This window comes from Aspergillus fumigatus, chromosome 1, assembly GCF_000002655.1.
Source record: "Aspergillus fumigatus Af293 chromosome 1, whole genome shotgun sequence".
Lineage (NCBI taxonomy): Eukaryota > Fungi > Ascomycota > Eurotiomycetes > Eurotiales > Aspergillaceae > Aspergillus > Aspergillus fumigatus.
This window is the reverse complement of record NC_007194.1, coordinates 3,916,161-3,933,477: the sequence shown is the minus strand read 5'-3', so window position 1 is coordinate 3,933,477 and position 17,317 is coordinate 3,916,161. Positions and strand designations below refer to the sequence as shown.

General features: G+C 50.5%; 5 protein-coding genes across 5 annotated transcripts; 1 reads left to right on the top strand and 4 right to left on the bottom strand.

Annotated features, from left to right (window-relative positions):
• Positions 1-241: 241 nt before the first annotated feature.
• AFUA_1G14695 (putative DNA repair protein Dds20/Mei5) lies at positions 242-1,428 on the bottom strand. Its single transcript, XM_001481680.2, has 2 exons — positions 576-1,428; positions 242-518 (listed from the first exon to the last, which is right to left on the bottom strand). The coding sequence occupies exons 1-2, from the start codon at positions 1,344-1,346 to the stop codon at positions 429-431; spliced, it is 861 nt and encodes a 286-aa protein (XP_001481730.1). The 5' UTR covers positions 1,347-1,428; the 3' UTR covers positions 242-428.
• A 117-nt stretch (positions 1,429-1,545) lies between these two features.
• Positions 1,546-4,634, bottom strand: AFUA_1G14690 (ubiquitin ligase complex subunit HRD3). Its single transcript, XM_077803969.1, has 4 exons — positions 4,314-4,634; positions 4,103-4,243; positions 2,101-4,035; positions 1,546-2,036 (listed from the first exon to the last, which is right to left on the bottom strand). Exons 1-4 carry the CDS (start codon positions 4,354-4,356, stop codon positions 1,627-1,629), a joined length of 2,529 nt encoding a protein of 842 aa, XP_077660138.1. The 5' UTR covers positions 4,357-4,634; the 3' UTR covers positions 1,546-1,626.
• Positions 4,635-10,640, bottom strand: AFUA_1G14680 (DNA-directed RNA polymerase II core subunit RPO21; the record flags this gene model as incomplete). Its single annotated transcript, XM_747744.2, has 5 exons — positions 4,635-5,160; positions 5,222-10,092; positions 10,155-10,225; positions 10,283-10,439; positions 10,512-10,640. 5 exons carry the CDS (start codon positions 10,638-10,640, stop codon positions 5,145-5,147), a joined length of 5,244 nt encoding a protein of 1,747 aa, XP_752837.2. The 3' UTR covers positions 4,635-5,144.
• Positions 10,641-11,159: 519 nt separating this feature from the next.
• Positions 11,160-13,098, top strand: AFUA_1G14670 (Set1-mediated histone H3-K4 methylation subunit Swd1; the record flags this gene model as incomplete). The annotated part of the gene is made up of 5 exons (XM_747743.2): positions 11,160-11,494; positions 11,547-11,608; positions 11,671-11,759; positions 11,817-11,957; positions 12,021-13,098. Exons 1-5 carry the CDS (start codon positions 11,425-11,427, stop codon positions 13,096-13,098), a joined length of 1,440 nt encoding a protein of 479 aa, XP_752836.2. The 5' UTR covers positions 11,160-11,424.
• A 1,092-nt stretch (positions 13,099-14,190) lies between these two features.
• On the bottom strand, positions 14,191-15,457 carry laeA (class I SAM-dependent methyltransferase; the record flags this gene model as incomplete). Its single annotated transcript, XM_747742.1, has 2 exons — positions 14,191-15,082; positions 15,228-15,457. 2 exons carry the CDS (start codon positions 15,455-15,457, stop codon positions 14,191-14,193), a joined length of 1,122 nt encoding a protein of 373 aa, XP_752835.1.
• Positions 15,458-17,317: the final 1,860 nt, after the last annotated feature.

Sequence of the window (17,317 nt, the reverse complement as noted above, 5' to 3'; positions counted from 1 at the left end):
GATCTTTTAACACGGCCTGAGTTCGGGATTTACTACCACTGTTAAATTTAAGAGCCCTATACTTCTGGCGGATCAGTGTCTACAGCGATTTCAGGAATTACTCTTAGTTCTATTCCCATCCTGAATCCATCTATCCTGAAGAAGCAGCCGCTACCGATGCATGACAAGCGGGGCGATTGCCAATCAGCCCTCTGGAAAGCATCCCAGTATCGCGATCAGAGACACTGACGATCTTAGAAGATACGAAGCGGAAGCATGCGACAAAAGAGGATACCCATTGACTCGAAAGGCTGTAGGTAGACCACTTAGACGGTACGAACCCGGTATGAGCCCAGTCCTGTACAGCTTTGAACAGGCTTGTACTCATACAAACACGGACCAAGTATACTGATTTCCGAGCAATGCCACCATATCAGCAATTAAACTCATCATTTAATCCATTGTTGAGTCGACTTATCATATCCGATCATCTTCAAGTCGATATTCAGCATCTTCAGCATAATGTCCATTGTAAATTCCTGTGCATAGGGCGTTAGCATCCTCTCGTCCAGTCAGAGAAACCCATTCAAGCATACCTCGTCTTCAGCTATCTCCCTTTCACTAACCACCTCCTGTTCCTTCCGAGGCATCTCAACTTCATCAAGGAGCTCAGCTTTCCGCTGCTCCAGTTCCTCTTCATTAATCTCCGGCCCCTCCGCTTCGGCATTGCCATACCACAAGTTCATTTCCTCCTGTTCCCGCCTGGCGCTGTCGCTCTGCATCCGCTCTCTCCAAGCCTTCATACCCCCCATCCGAGAGACCCGCTCTCGAGCTCCTTCGAAAACCTCTTCCGCAGCTTCCTGGCTTACAGTCTTCCATTTAAGGATCAGAGCTTCGAGCTCGGCATCTTTCGATGATGATTCAATTCGAAGAGCTTGCTGTACTGTATCGAGTTCAGAGCGGAGAGCAGACAGTCTGGATTGTAGGGCTCTTTCTTCCTTCTGAAGCGCTGAGATAACAGGATCTGCTAAGATGTTCTTCTTCGATGGAGTTATCTGATTCGTGCCAGGTTTTCGTTTTCGATTTTGCAAACTTGGAACTGGCGAGGCGGGAGATGAGCTTGTAAGAGAAGTTAGTTTAGATGAGATGGAAGTCCGTGGTATAAGATGTTCCTGTGCATCCTTGCCATCGGCATCTTGCGGTTCTTGCCCTGCAGCCTCAGTCTTGATGGAAGAGTTGTTGAATGCCTTTTCCTTGCCCACAGTGCCCTGCACTGGCTTGCGGAGAGGTGATTTGAACGGCTTCGAGAGCGTAGAAGCGGCACCTTCGACGCGACGTCGTTTTCCGTTCAGATTCATAGAAGACATTTTGAAGCATTACATTCAACTCTGCATTGTATCACATTCTCACATATAGATTGCCGATCTAAAAACGATTCACCTGGCCTGGGGTCGATGGCGGAATGCACGCACTCTTTGCGTCTCCTTGAGTGGATCATAAAGAAGCTTATCGATAAGCACAGCCATCAGATAAGATAACCGATATTGACGCTTATGTACAGATCTACTCAGTATGAGGACTTTTATGAGCTTGAATGGTGCCTAGAAGAATATACAATTGGGCAAACTCATGCAGATGCTATCTCTATCAATGTCCAACACCACCGGCAACCCACTGGGCAAACTCCGGATCTCCAGGCTGCGGGAAAAACCCGCGGTCGTTTTGATTGTTCACTACCGCTGCGTTGTTACCCGGATTCTCGTTCGGCCTCGGCCGGTTTCGCTGCTGCCTCAAGTATACAAGTACGAGTAATGTGGCAGCCAAGGTGACAATAATGAGACCTTCCAGTACGCTCTCATCAATGTCGAGGTCGAGGTCATCATAGTAGCCATCGTCATGGCGGTGTTCATCAAGGCGGCGGGCATCTGGATTCGAAGACAGCATGTCATCTTCATCTTCCGCGTGCTTGTACAACTGTGAGTGGTAAGCCTCCTCCTCTTCGTCATTCTCAATAAACGCCGCAATCCACTCTTTGAATGTCCGACGAGGCTTTTGTTCTGCGGTGTCCGGTCAGCATGTTAAACAGGCGTAAGCGAAAAAAATCTTCTTGGGTACCCTTACCTTCTTCCTCTCGAATGGAGTTGACCTTTCCATTCGTAATCTTGTTCCAATAACTACGTATCCGCAGCTTTATCAGGCTTAATTTCACAGGCAGATAAGCTCCTGCATTTGCTTCGAGCGCCAAGTCGTAGTATCTTTTGGCCATATGAAAGTCTTGCTCCACGGCGACTCCGTTCTCGTGCATCCAGCCAAGGTTCCAGTAGGCCTGTGCACTGTAATGGGCTTCCGCAGCGGTATGATAGCAGATAGAAGCTTTTTCAGGGTCGGCTTCGATACCAGTTCCGCTGAGATAGTAGTCACCCATCTTGATCAGCGAGTCGATATTCGCCTGTTTGGCCGAACGTGTCCAGTAGATCAGCGCTAAAGCAGCGTTTCGAAGGAGAGACGGGCGAGACTTCTTAATCCCAGGTAGCATAGTGTCGAGCGACAGCAATGAGCGCTGCTCATCGAGTAGGAATGCTACATTTGCCTGAGCGCTTTCGTAGCCCTGCTCTGCAGCCATCATAGCTGGGATCAAAGCCGCTTCTTTATCGCCTCTCTCGTACGCGGCGTTTGATTCGGCAAACGACGAATGAATCGCTTCGGCACGCTCTGCGACCATTTTATAATACGATGCGGCCATGCCACAGTGTCGTTGCCTGCCGATGCCATTGTTCGATAGCTCCGCCAGGTAATAGAAAGCCTCCATGGATCCCCAGCGAGCAGCCAGCTCGAAATATCGGGTAGCCGTGGCGACATCCCCCTGATCCAGGAAAAGAACTCCAAGTCTGGTCTCCGAGGCAGGATAGTCCTGATCAGCAGCCGATTTGAAATACGAGGCGGCCTTGAACGCATCCTGGGGCACGCCGTAGCCGTGAAGATACATGAGTCCGATCTCGTGCTGACAGAGCGAGTCGCCATTGACCAGTCCCCGCCTGAACCAAGTAAGAGCGTTGTTGAAATTCTGCTCGACGCCTTCGCCGCGCAGGTACATCATTCCAACGTGGCCTGCTGCTTTCGAAGCAAGTTTATCTATCCCCACGGGGTGATTGGGGTTGACTGAGCCGTCCTTGTTCCAGTAGCGTCTCGTTACCTGCTTGAAGTACTTCATTGCCTTTCGGAAATTCCGAGGCAGGCCTCGCGCCCCATCGTAGTATAGCTTCCCCAAGCTAAACGTGGCCTTGAGCTCCCCCTTGCGCGACATGAGGTCCAGGTATTCTAGAACATCCTCCAAGCTAGCTTCCGTACTAGACTGGACCCCATCACGCTGTGCGTTAGGCCCTGAGCTTGAGACGCTAGCACCCTCGCCGTAAACGCCACCCTCCTCGTCCGCCCACCGATATGCTTCACTAGCCATGCTATAGCCACCGGGTGGCCCAGATCGATACCATTTAATCGCCTTGTCCGCCACTTTCTTGTAGTAATAGGTCGCTTGATCGCAGTCTCTGGGAGTTCCGATGCCAGCGTGGTGGCGATACGCCAGCGTCATCTCCGACCTCGTGTTCCCTCCTTCCGCAGCAAAGGTATGATACAACAATGCCTTCGCCTGGTCGCGCTCCACCCCGTCCCCGATGCCGGTGGCGTACATGAAACCGAGCATATATTGCGCTGTACTATTTCCAGTCAAGTCCGCAAGGCTCTGGTACCAATGGAAGGCGCGCTTGAAATCGCGCGGATGTGTAAAGTTGCCATAGAAGTTCATTTCCGCTAATAGGAACATCGCATCAGGGTTCTCATCCTCCTCCGCTGCCAGCTTGAGTTCTTTCACGGCTTTGACAACATTCGGGTCGATTCTTCGCTTCTCAGTTGTCTCCGATTGAGGTGCATTCATGAACAGGATGCGGAACGCCTGTTGGGCGTAATGTAAGGCGTATCCAACGAGGCCTGATGGCTTCTCGGATCGGGTGGTTGAAATCTTTATTCCGTGGAGGACTCTAAGGGCGTTGTCGACACGTTCTACAAGCAGACAATATCAGTCGCCATTTAAACATGTTTCCGACCATGGGCAGCAATAGCCTCTTACCTTGTCCGGGCCAGAAGGGAGATCCCTCAGCTTCACCCGCATATTTGCTTCCATGCTGATATGCTTCGGAAGTGACTTCTATTGATGCATGACCATTCTCTGACTGAACTTTCGATTCAACCCCAAGCGCCTGCAGCAGCACTAGAAATCGATCATTGATGATCAGTATGAGAACCTCGGTGGTCGCACTGTTGACGTAGTGGATACTCACGGAGCGCCAGAGGCAGAAAACGCCATAGCCGTAGGTTCTTCATGTTGCCAGGCAAAACTTGGTAGTATTTAGGAGCAATAAGAGGCACATTGCGATTTCTCTTCTCACAATTGACTGGACATCGATTCACCTCGCCAGCAGTCAAAAATGTGGCCTCGATAACTCTGGGGAAGCTTGTTCGGCGTATGATGAGCTCAGGCGGGAACCGGCCACCTGGCGTTGCGGAGCTTCATTTTGCCGATGACATACAATTATATCGTCTACCATATGCGAGCTGCAGCCTTTGTACATCATCTTATCACAAGAAAATTCATGTCCTGCAACAAATTTTTTACATTGCTAGATATGTTTTTCCTTAAGGAATGATATTCCCTTTATTTATCCATTCATTCTTCAATCCGTTTTAGGCTAGGCTGTGTACATGAAAAGAACAAGCAGTGGCAGTAATACAATCATTAACAACGGCCTCGAGGGGACCAGAGCACTCACCCAGCCACAAACCATTCCGTTCTAAAGCCCCGAGGTATTTGGAAGGTCTGAGGGGAAATGGGAGTGCAACGAATCAGAACATGCATCGCCAGCCCAGAAGAATGTATCACAATTTCAGCAGGGTGGCTCAAATTATTGAAAAGGAAAAACAATCAGGCTGAAACGTCAAAAAGGCATACATCTGAGAAAGGCTGCTGGCGCCCATATTGAGGATGAAATAACCAACCAAGTCCGCGGCATCAGATGCAAAATGTGTTCTTTTTTATGGATTGTTCGATAGAATGGATGATGGTACAGGAATAGAACGGAACCATAAAGAAGTAGCCGAAGTACTTGCTAATCTCACTGGCGAGGAGACCTGAACAAGAATGTTAGTCAAATGCGCACACATCACTCAAGCTGAAGACGAGGGTACATACGAAGGGCTGAAGGCGGGGGACGTAGGACTGTATCCAGGGGAGGTGGGGCCGCCCGGAGACGTCGGCGATCCAGCAAAGTTAGGCGACGTAGGTGAGTACGTCTGCGGGCTCGTAGGAGACCAGCCAGGAGATGTAGGCGTGTACTTGGGAGATGTAGGTGAAGTAGGAGATAGGTGTCGACCGGCGCCACCGATGGCAGGACTGGTCGGGCTGTAGCTAGGCGACGTAGGGCTGAACGCAGGAGAAGCCGGGCTGAAGCTGGGGGACGTAGGGCTGTAGTTGGGCGATGTTGGTGAGAACCCTGGCGATGTGGGAGAGTAGGACGGAGACGTCGGGGATGCCTGTCCATATGCCGGCGACGTCGGTGAATATGCAGGCGAGGTTGGAGCGAACGATGGGCTGGCCGGAGAGAAGCCAGGCGACGTCATAAAACGAGGACTGGTGATGCCCATGCCAGGAGATGTAGGTGAATAGCTTGAAGTTGGGGAGTACCCAGGAGACGTGGGATTGGCGCTGAACGGGCTGCTGGGTGAATAGCCTGCCGGGCTTGTAGCAGCGGGGCTGAAACCACCTCCAAAGCCACCCGTAGGTTGGTACTCGGTGAAGCCGCCAGGAGACTCGGCACCTGCCTGGCGAATGGGCGAGAATGCTGACTCCGGGTCGGGGGTACCAATGAATGCACTTTCCTGCATGGGCGAACCAGTATCGTACTGTGTGGCAGCGCCGTCGGAAATGATGGCATCCTTGGCCCCAATGGTTCCCATAACACCGAACCGTGCATTGTTCGACACAACAGTGTTGAGGAGGTTTTGGTCAAGGTAGAGGTCAAACTCTCCTGTACCAGCAGGCGCCATCTGTCCCAGGATCAGATTCTCTGATACACCGCGGCAGTCGTCAAGCTCTCCGAAAGCTGCAGCTTCCAATAGAATCTCCACCGTCTCTTCGAACGAACACCGCATCAGAGCACCATTGTCAGCACGATTGATACCGTGGCGAGTTACCGGTGTCAGATACCCTCGCACAGTCATGACGTCGACCAGAAGCGCCAGATGACGGTGGTTTACATAGGAACCGTCGAAGGCAAGCACTTGGGTCAATTCCCGAAGCACGGCCGTACGGGCAGCTTCAATACCAAAGACTTCAAAGACCTCGATAAACTGGTTCGAGTACGTACGTGTAGCGTCCACTCCAGGGACAGCCAGGACCTCACCGAGGGAAGAACCACTGGTTTCAAGAACCCACTCCTTGCAGAGAGGATCGGTCTTGCTTGCAAACAGACTGCCATCCTCAAGAACACGGACTTTGCTCTTCTCGTTAATGAAGGCCCGTTCCACTCCCTGAACACCACGGAGAGTGAGAGTATCCAGAAGATGCTGTTCCAGTTTCTTCAGAGTGACGTCGTATTCAATGTCCTCGTCATCCTCGTCTTCCTTGTAATCCTGGATTTGACGGATACGGATGACCTGCTCATCAGCGTTGTTATCACTGAAGATAACCGCGATATCCTTGGGATAAGCCTGCTTAATCTTGGCAGCAACATCCTGCACCGTGAGACCCTTATCCAGGAGCTTTGGCCGACTGAGAATGATACGAAGCAACCACTTGGACTGCCGAGAAGTGGCGTCTGTGACATCCTCCGGAATGATGAAGTAGGACTCGACCATATCCCTATCATTTTCAATGACTGTGGTCTGGATGTCCGGGTCGTAGTAGATCTCAGTGGCTTCTGTAACGGATCTCAGGCTGGTATGCTCAACAACGCTTCGCAACTGTTTAGCAGATTCCTTATCGTGGCATCTGTGCGGCAACTGGTAAACAGTCATAGATGGCGTCTTTATGTTGGTAGCGACGTTAAGAATTTCCTTGAGACGAGGAACACCGAGGGTGACGTTCTTCGACGAGACACCAGCAAAGTGGAAAGTATTCAAGGTCATCTGTGTAGCGGGCTCACCAATAGACTGAGCGGCTAGCACACCAACCATTTCACCTGGGTTAGCAGCAGCCTTAGCAAATCTGCTCTCGATAGCACCGAGAACATGCTGGAAGGCGAGCTTGTTCATTGAGTACTCGGTCACAAGTCTGCGGAATGCAAGGCGACTGCGAAGCTGTGCCTTGAACAACATTGTGGCATTCTCCTGCGCCTCGCGCGAGATTGGATCGTCACCGCGCACAACTAGCAAACGATCGAGCAGAGAGCGGACTTGAGGGATAACCTCAGCAGGATGCAAGTCACTAATGGCCCCTTCACGTATCCGGAATGTGCTCCTGGCAGTTTCAAGGATTCTCTGCACGTTGATGGGAAGCTGCATCATCTCATCGTCTTCTTTCGCGACAGTGCGAAGGAATGCCCGGTCTTTGAGCAATTGCTCCCATTCTTCGTCGAGATATCTCTGGACTTCAACATCGCCAGCAATTTCATTGGCCTGTTCCAAGACTTCAGGTCCCAGGCTCCTCTCGGGATCCATGAGATCCACACGGAATCGCTCTCTGAACTTTTCATCAGAGCATCTGATAACGTCGACCCTCTGGTTTTCGATGTGAGCACCATCAAGACCGTCTTCTCCGTAGATGAATTGTATCACATCACCCAGAGAGTTTCTGACAGTACCGTCATACTTAACCATGACCTCTTCCAAGGCCTTAACCAGCTTCCGCTGAATATAACCAGTTTCGGCAGTCTTGACGGCAGTATCGATCAGACCTTCTCGACCGGCCATGGCATGAAAGAAGAATTCAGTTGGGGTTAGGCCACGCAGATAAGAGTTTTCCACAAATCCGCGAGATTCCGGAGAGTAATCATCCTTGGTGAAATGGGGAAGAGTACGATATTTGAATCCGAAAGGAATACGCTTGCCTTCGACGGACTGCTGACCCACAACAGCAGTCATCTGAGAGATATTGATCGTCGAACCCTTAGATCCAGACCGGGCCATCTGGATGGCGTTGTTCAGATCCTTCAAACTCTTCTCAGTCTCACTACCAGCTTCGTCACGAGCATTGTTGAGCGCACGCGAAACCTTGCTCTCGAAGGTCTCTCGAACGTTCATACCAGGCAGGGGCTCCAAGGTATTCTCCGTAGCGCTTGCTGTGATAGCTTCGACTTCCTTCTTCCTCTCTCGCACACAATTCTCGATTCGCTGAATCGTGATCGCGTCGGGAATGGTGTCACCAATACCTATACTGAAACCATTGTGAAGCAGCCAGTAGTTGACAATGGTTTGTGCCCCATTGAAGAAGGCCACCGCAGTATCCGGCCCGTACTCATTAAAGATAGTGTGAATGACACCACCACCGCTAGCACCAACAGTCTTCTTGGAAAACATTCCATACATCAACTGTCCACCGTGGATGAGCAGACCACCGTCTGTCAAGGGCGAGAACTTCTCTGCCAGACTAGAGTTATCTTTCTCCACACGCAACAAATTGAGCCCAGATGGAAGAGCCATGCTTATCATCTGCTTTCCAGTCCACCTAGGTCTAGGCTTCAAGATGGCTGGCGGAGGGATAACTCCATCCCAGTCTGGAACCCACAACATAATGTTCATGACCTGTTCTTTGGTCAAGAAGACATCACGTCGGCAAATCTTGTAAATACCGCAGAGAGTATCTTGCACGATCCCCATAAGGGGACCATTACGCTGGGGAGACACGATGTTCAGAGGGACCAAGGCGAGCTGCTTCAACTCTGCGCGAGACTCCTCGCTCTGAGGAACGTGCAAGTTCATCTCGTCACCGTCGAAATCGGCGTTATAAGGGGTGGTGACAGACAGGTTCAGTCGGAAAGTCGAATACGGCATAACACGGACACGATGACCCATCATAGACTCCTTGTGCAGGGAAGGTTGACGATTGAACAGAATGATATCGCCATCCATAAGATGCCGCTCGACTTTCCAGCCATACAGCAGTTGTTGGCCTCCAGCTCTTCGGGCATGGCGTAAGTCAATACGCTCCCCGTTGTCCCGCACGATATACCTAGCTCCAGGATGTTCGTTTGGGCCATTGGCAACAAGCTGCTGCAGCTTCTCGATGTTGTACGGAGTAACAACTTCGGGGTAGGTCAGAGTCCGAGCGATACTCCTTGGAACACCGACCTCGTCTAGAGACAGGTTCGGATCGCCAGTAATGACAGTACGAGCGGAGAAATCGACACGCTTGCCCATCAAGTTCTGTCTAAGACGACCCTCCTTACCCTTCAAACGGCTTCGGATAGCCTTGACCGGTCGGTTCGATTTCTGCATAGCCTTCGGCTGACCAGCGATATCATTGTCCATGTAGGTGGCAACGTGGTACTGCAAAAGCGACTCAAACTCGCGTACGACGTGTTCAGGAGCGCCTTCCTGTTCGCATCGCTGGACATTCTGATTCGCTCGGATAATCTCAGCCAACTTGTAAGTCAGATCATCCTCACCGCGCTGGCCGCTGGTGCTACCACCGACGAGAACACTAGGACGGACAGGAGGAGGGGGGACAGGCAGAACAGTGATGATCATCCATTCAGGACGAGCGTAGTCATTACTTAAGCCCATTATCCGAACATCTTCATGGGAAATGTTGCGGAAGACATTCAAGGCCATCTGAGGAGTAATGACTTTCTTTTCTGGCTGCTGCATCTCATCCTCATCCATCATGCTCTTGTTGGGCTTCCATGTTCCAACCAAAGTGATACCCTCTTTACGAATCGTGGGCTGGGCGTTACCGCAACCACCATGCCTCCGGAGTGGCTTGGAGCTCTCTTTCGAAAAAGGCTCGTCCTCGTCCGGTGGAGGGTCCGCTTCGCAGATCAACACATCCTTAGAGAGTCTCCAGATATGGTCGAAACGTCGCTTGGGATCTCTCATGCGTAGGGCTTCTAAGAATTTGGAGTCGGACTGGTTCTATGTCAGCATATCATGCCATCTAGGATTTGCCATCCCAATTAGGGATGACTAACCGTGTCGGCTTTGATCTTGCCACAGTTGTGGCAGACAGTCTCAAGGAGCTTCTTGACTTTGGTCAAGAAACCTGGAGCATAGCATTAGCTTCTTGCATCTGCAACGGATTTGCATACATCTAACATACCGATGTGAAAGACTGGTGTCGCCAGCTCGATGTGTCCAAAGTGCCCAGGACACTCCTTTTGACCCTCCTCGCAGGTCTCACAGTTCCATTGCCGGTCAATCGTACCCAAACGAGGATCGTTCAAACCCTTTGTCCGCGGCCGCATCCGTTGTTCATCCTGTTTATCATTTCGACCTGTCAGTCATCCCACACCACAAGTCCCAGTCAACAGAAGCCAAGTTGTACGAACCATCGTCTCAGGATACTCAACATGCACCACGCTCATCCTTTTGATCTCCTCCGGAGAGAATAGACCAAACTGAATCTCCTTGATGGTGCGCAACGGCGCCTTGGAGTAGGGAAAGTAAACGTTCGACATGGTGGCGATCGGTCGTCGGATGTAGTTGTGATACTCGAGGAAACGAAGGCGGTTTAGCGATCAACGAAGCGAACGATGCGAGTCGCACAAAGCAAAATCAAGCGATACTATAGCGACGATGAAAGTGTTCGTAAGCAGCTGGCCGGCTGAGGCCTTTGGCAGCCCTTGCCACGAGGGCGCCTGCGACCTGGTGTCCCCGAATCCGCGAAACTTGGGGCGAAAAGGGCGGGAAAAGGTATATCTCGATCGAGTACGTCGAGGTCAATAGCCCGATGAGAGACAGGTAGATATCGCGATACGAGACGCGATGATCTGGAGGGTTGGAGGATGGGCAAGCAGGTGTCGAGATGATGAAAGGGAGATGGTTGGATGTCACTTCAGTTTGGATGGGGCACGAGTTTTCTTGAGCCGCAGCCAGCAGCACCAGCACGGAGCCCACTAAAAGTCCGCAGCGCTAACCCGTAAAAACCTGGCAAATGGTGGAAAAGTCAGATTTGTAATACAAAATTACCCAATCAATTCATTCATATGATGGTGTCCATTAATATTGCTAATGACTTTTAAACTGCAACTGACCGCCCTGCGACTGCCCTCTCATTTGACAATCTCAGCCAAAAGACTGATTCACCTCTTATCGCCGCCTGTGTTCGCAGATTACCTAGCCATCAAGGGTGCTGGATGAATCCTTCACATTTATCTCTCCTGGCCTCTCTTCAGGCTGGGAAATCTTCTTAATTTAGCTGCAGTTACTCTCTTCTCACTTGAAACGCGCTAGTAAGCCACAATGAATTTGTCGCTCATTGATCCTTTCGTCCTTGCCCAGGACTATCCCGACACCTTGACTGAGAAATTGAGTCCGTCGGCGCTCCTTCATCTTCTTAATGCGACGTAGCTAACTAGCGACAGGAAGCGGGCACGCGACATGTTTGCGCTTCAATCGAAAAGGAGATTACCTGGCTTCCGGACGAGTACGTACAGCCCTTATCCTTTGGGGCCCACCTCGAATCCTCATTGACAACTCATTCTATAGGTGGACGGTACTGTGGTTATCTTTGATATAGAGACAAATGGAGTCGCGCGGAAACTTCGCGGCCATACCAGACAGATCCAATCTCTCAGGTAGGAATAATTTCCCTGCGGAGTCGACTGGGAGAATGTCGTGCTGATAAGGAATAGCTGGTCTAGAGATGGACGATACCTCCTCAGCTCCTCCCAGGACTGGAAATGCATTTTGTGGGACATGAAAGATGGTTCCCGCGTGCGCACTGTCCGATTTGAGGCCCCTGTGTATATTGCAGAACTACATCCTTTCAACCAGTGAGTGTCCCTCGCTCCTGCAGGGGTGTTAGAGTCCTGTCTAACGCATGTCGATGGTCGCAGTTTACTCTTCGTCGCTTCACTTTTCGAAGACCAACCAGTCCTCGTGGATATTTCGTCCCCCAAACCGATCAAGCGAATACTCCCCTCCGCTCCATTTCGTCCTCCGCCATCCGCCTCAGAAGAAGTCGACCCAGCCATGGCCGCCAAGCAAGCTGCGCAAGATGCAAAGCACTCGACATGCGTCACAATATTCTCGGCATTTGGAAATCACATCATAGCAGGCACATCCAAGGGGTGGATCAATATCATCGAGACACAGACCTGCACGACCATCCACTCGACCCGGCTGTGTAACGGCGTGGTCATTCTCCTCCGTTTGGCAAGCAATGGCCGGGACCTACTCATCAACAGTTCTGATCGCGTAATTCGGACCATCATCATGCCTGACCTGTCACAACTAGGGATCGACCTCGAGCCCGCGAACATCAAACTACAAGTGGAACATAAGTTCCAGGACGTGGTCAACCGACTAAGCTGGAACCACGTCACCTTCTCCTCTACCGGTGAATTTGTCACTGCCTCGACCTTTATGAATCCGGACATCTACGTCTGGGAGCGAAGCCACGGTTCCCTCGTCAAGATCCTCGAGGGTCCCCGTGAAGAGCTCGGCGTTGTCGAATGGCACCCGTCGCGCCCCATGGTAGTCGCCTGTGGCCTAGAATCCGGCTGCATATACACGTGGTCCATCGTCACGCCACAGAAGTGGTCTGCCCTTGCGCCGGATTTCGGCGAAGTCGAAGAAAATGTCGAGTACATGGAACGGGAGGATGAATTCGACATTCACCCGGCGGAGGAAATCCACCAACGGCGTCTCGACCAGGAAGATGAAGTTCCCGATGTCCTCACCATCGAACCGCTAAAGAGTGGCGCGGACGGTGAGATGGAAGCCTTCCGCATGCCGGTCCTCCTGGACATTTCTGACAGCGAAAGTGAGGAGGACATAGTGGCGGTAGGGCCGGGGACGATGCGTCGCCGGAGTCCCGGTGCAGGTCGGGAGTGGATGAACTCCAATGGAGACGGAGACAAAGAAAGTGGGAAGCCCGGTGCTGGTAGAGGTCAAAGGGGCCGGCGGAAATAAGCATATTTCTTCTGTTCTTTCTGGAACACGCATAGTCATTAGACTCATTACAGCGATTTTTTGGTGATCTGCAGCATTTGATGAAAGCATTCACGGCGTTTTACGACACACATATCATGACGGTAACTAAGGATTTGGGGTTTTTCCAAGGATTCCCCCAAAAAAATAGGTGGATCTTGAAGAGTTTTGGCTACTGGTTTAAGGCATGAGTTGAGATTATTTCCAATGTGTTGGCTGGGTGTCTTTTTGTCCATACCAAGGCAGTCGCTTGTGCCATGTCATTAATATCATTAAAGCCAGAATTTCTTCCAAGAATTCATCTTCAAAAAAGACAAAGGGGTGGAAAAAAACAATACCAAGAGGGATATACTGCCGTCCATACAACAAGGCAAGATGATCTGGGTATAAAGCCACTGTAAACGGCAACGTCCTTCCCTACAGAACGCCAGGGCATGCTATAAAGTGCAGTGCAACTATCGCGACCCATGCGGCCAAAGCAAAAGGAAATTTGTGTCCCTCGGTCTCAGCGAGATCTGGTTCGCTCCGTTCTTCCTTCTGTCCAACCAGTGGAGGTGTCGTTATCGGAGCAATTCCATGTCCCTAGTGCCACGATATCAGTCGATCGCGACTGCCGCCGTATGGGCCGTAAATGTGGCGGCACCGAGATTGGGTGACCTCTGATGTATATATTCCTTGACCGTTTCGAAAGTCCTAAAAGCCAATAGTCAGGCTTTCTAACGCGCAGGAAACGGGATAAGCCTTCGTTCCAGTATTTTCATGCGAGCTTTCAGAGGTCTCCGCGTGAGCATGAATCTGGTATTGAACGAGGAAGGGTGCCCGGTCATAGGAGTTGGCGACCGAGATGGTGGATATTTGTGGGGTTGTAGGGTGTGTGCCGTATGTGTCGGGCCGGTCTCTGAGCTGTTCAATACAGTTTCGTAACAAGAATGAAGCAAGATGGAGGAAGGAGATCGCATGGATCACGTTCTAAACACGATTGGTGGTTCAATCTGAGGGCGGAGATCCGCATTCATGGCGCGCAGTATAGCAACCACGATCTCAGAGGTTTGAAGCATGCAAGGGTAATCTCGGTCAATTGGCGAGAGGTTTTCGAGCCTGGTATATATGCAGTATGTTGTAAGTATGGATCTCTTTATTGAAAGCCTCCGATTTAACATCGGCTGCTATTTGCTTGATTCGTTCGATCGGCCAACCGAACACACGGCTGAAAGGGGCAAGGCTCATCGTCTCAATACTCTCCGAGATGGCTAGGTTATACCAACGAGCCACTCTTCTCTCATGCTCGTCCTCATGCCACGGGTTGAGAGGGAGTCCAACCATTTGATGGTCGATCTCAGTAAATCCGGCCTCCTGCAGATTTCGAATCGTTTCACGTGAATTGTGAGCAACCGGCCGCATGGTTTCCTCTGTGGCTTGTTTCAATAACTGGTACCATTGTCGAATAGCCAAGCCTTCCAAAGAGCGATCATCGCAACGGGGTTCGAAATCGATTTCGACCTGCTCAAACCAGGCACCGGGACGGAGATGGGAATAAATCCTCCGATAGAGGTTGGGCCAACTTGCAACGCTGCCGGAGCCCATCTGCATGTGAATCAGATCCCACGAATCCTCCCCAAGAGCCCAAAGGCTTTCAAAGTCGAATGGCGCATAAAAGTCGCAATTTCTCGGGTGATTTGGAGGTTGTATGGGGGCCAAATCAACCCCAACGACGAAGGCTTCTGGATACTTGTTGGCCACATCGATCGCCCAAATCCCTGTCCCACATCCCAAATCGAGAAACCGGCCGTTGGTGGGATGTGGAGCATAGATCAGTCCGTCCGAGACTCTCGCCACAGTGAAAAGCTTGTGGAATATATCTAGACGATCCTGCTCCTGCTCGTCGCACGGCAACATGTAGATTCCTTTGCGGTATCCATGGTATGTTCGTCCGTTCTCCTGATAGCAAGGGTATCTGTCAGGATTCCTAAAGGGAGAAGAGAGGAAAAGGAAGATTGTATATTAGTCACCCAATGGTAACAAAGTTGCAATATTAACCGCTTTGACGGCAGCTCGAAAGAAGGGAGAGCAAGAATATGAAAATAGAAGGGAGGAGGGAAAGAGAGATATACTTGCTACTGGTAGAATTAATACTTGGGGAACCATTGGCGTGCCAACGACCAGCGGCCGGGTCTCTCTCTGCAGCGGGACCCCTGTCTGTGATTGTATAGATGTCCATAGCATCGGAGTTGTTTCTTGAGCGGCCTAGGGCATTGAAACCTGACGAAATAGATCCGCGAACGTTAAGTGGCGGGAAGGCCACCATCGGAGGTCGCTGTCCGCCCTGCCCGTTGAGAAACATCAGGTCGAGGAGGTCCAATCGGGTATTGGGGAAGAAAAAGAAGAAGAAGAAGAAACAACAGAGTATGTTGACGAGGTTAACGAAGGAAAAGACAACGTTGACTGGTCAGAGATCGGTCGTGGAGAGGGATCTCGATAGAAGAAGATATGGTGGCTATTATCACAGATCAAAGCGGACATATAGGAAGGAGGAAAAGGCTGAGCACAGCGGCTGCAGGAATACTGCATAGAAGTATGGACAAGGTGATCGAAGGGGGCGAGAGGTCTTTTTGGCAAGGAAGAAACACATAAGAGTCATTCACACACCACACACGCACACAGCAAGAATAGATAAGATTCCGTGATACACGGCACTCTCAAACTCAGCTGAACTGCACACCAATGACAGAATCAGAAGGTGGTCAGCTTAGTATTTAGGAGGCAAAAGGTGACAACGGACCTGAAGCGCCGCGGCTGCCTCCCCGTGGAAGACCCAAGCCTCTGGAGGAACCACGCAAGAGCAGTCACGACGCAACCATGCAGGATTCCGGCTCGTTGGACTCTATCGTCTGAACGTAGGCAGGCAGAGACAATGTAGCTAATGAATTAGTGAATCAAGATCAACCATGGAATCGATGACGGACGATCAAGGAAGAACCTATTGGGATGGAGCGAGGGGCGGGTTAATTAATGCAACGAAGAGTAGCTAAATGACGGAGACAGAAAAATAGAAATAAAACTAAATAAATATGAACTATTTTTTAGTACAGGGGAAAACAAAGAAGTGCGCCATAATATGATAATTATAATGGTAAGAAAAAGAAGAAAATTAAAAAAAAAAAAAAAAAAAAATGCAAAAAAAGAAGCGAACAGTGCGAAGTTGAAGAAGAGATGAAAGGAGTAAGGAGCAAAAGCAAAGCACAGCAACCAAGGCTTTAAGGTTGTGCAACCGCTGTCTCCCTACCCGTCAGGCCCACGGGCGCGAAGGCGGGGCGGTTGGGAAGGGCCCAGTGTTGGACTGATCGGTCAGCCTGAGGCGCCAATTAGTTCAACGAGGGTGGAAACAGAGACTACGACGAAGAGAAGGGGACGGTCAGGTATGGGTTGATGAGGTACTCTGTTTCACGTATGAGTAGGTACGGAGTAAAGGATGTGTGTTTCGTATACGCTCGAAGTTGGTCTGATTGTTGGCTACAACGTCTTGATTAGTGCTTGATTGATTAGATGGATACGTGGAGAGTATGAATAGGGGCAAGTTGATGGCAATGTAAAGTCAGGCAAAATGATCAAGAATATAATAATAAAAATAATATCGCAGTTGTAATCAGAGGCATCATTATCACCATGAGCACAAGAAAAGACTACCTCTGGAGCAAGGTACCAACCTGCCAACTGATCTATTGCAAGTCTATCCAGCGACGCATCCAAGACACTGCCAATGCAGAAGACGGAGCCATTTCAGCGCTACTGAGAACTTTCATTTCTTGAGTGGATTCTTCCAGGAGACTCGGTTATGCTCCATGATCTGACCACATTGGTCTTCTCTGGTGCTCGAGGACCAAAGCATACTTGACTACTTACAGGGATTAGACAGGGTCTCCGATGGCTGATTGTCTAACTCTAATCAAGCGAATAGCGAACAATATTGATGCCTCGAAGACAAATGTCAACATCGCTATTGATTAACTAGTAGAAACTTTGGCCCTTAGTCAGGGATCAGGTGCAGTGTTCCACAGACTTCAGTGCATCAACAAGGGGCTGCTTCCTGGGAGACTTATGATCCATGTATGCACCTCCCTTTTGCAGTATGAGATAAGTACGCTCATCTCACGGCCCCACCCTTTATACAGGAGGTTCATGATCTGGTATATATATACTTTAA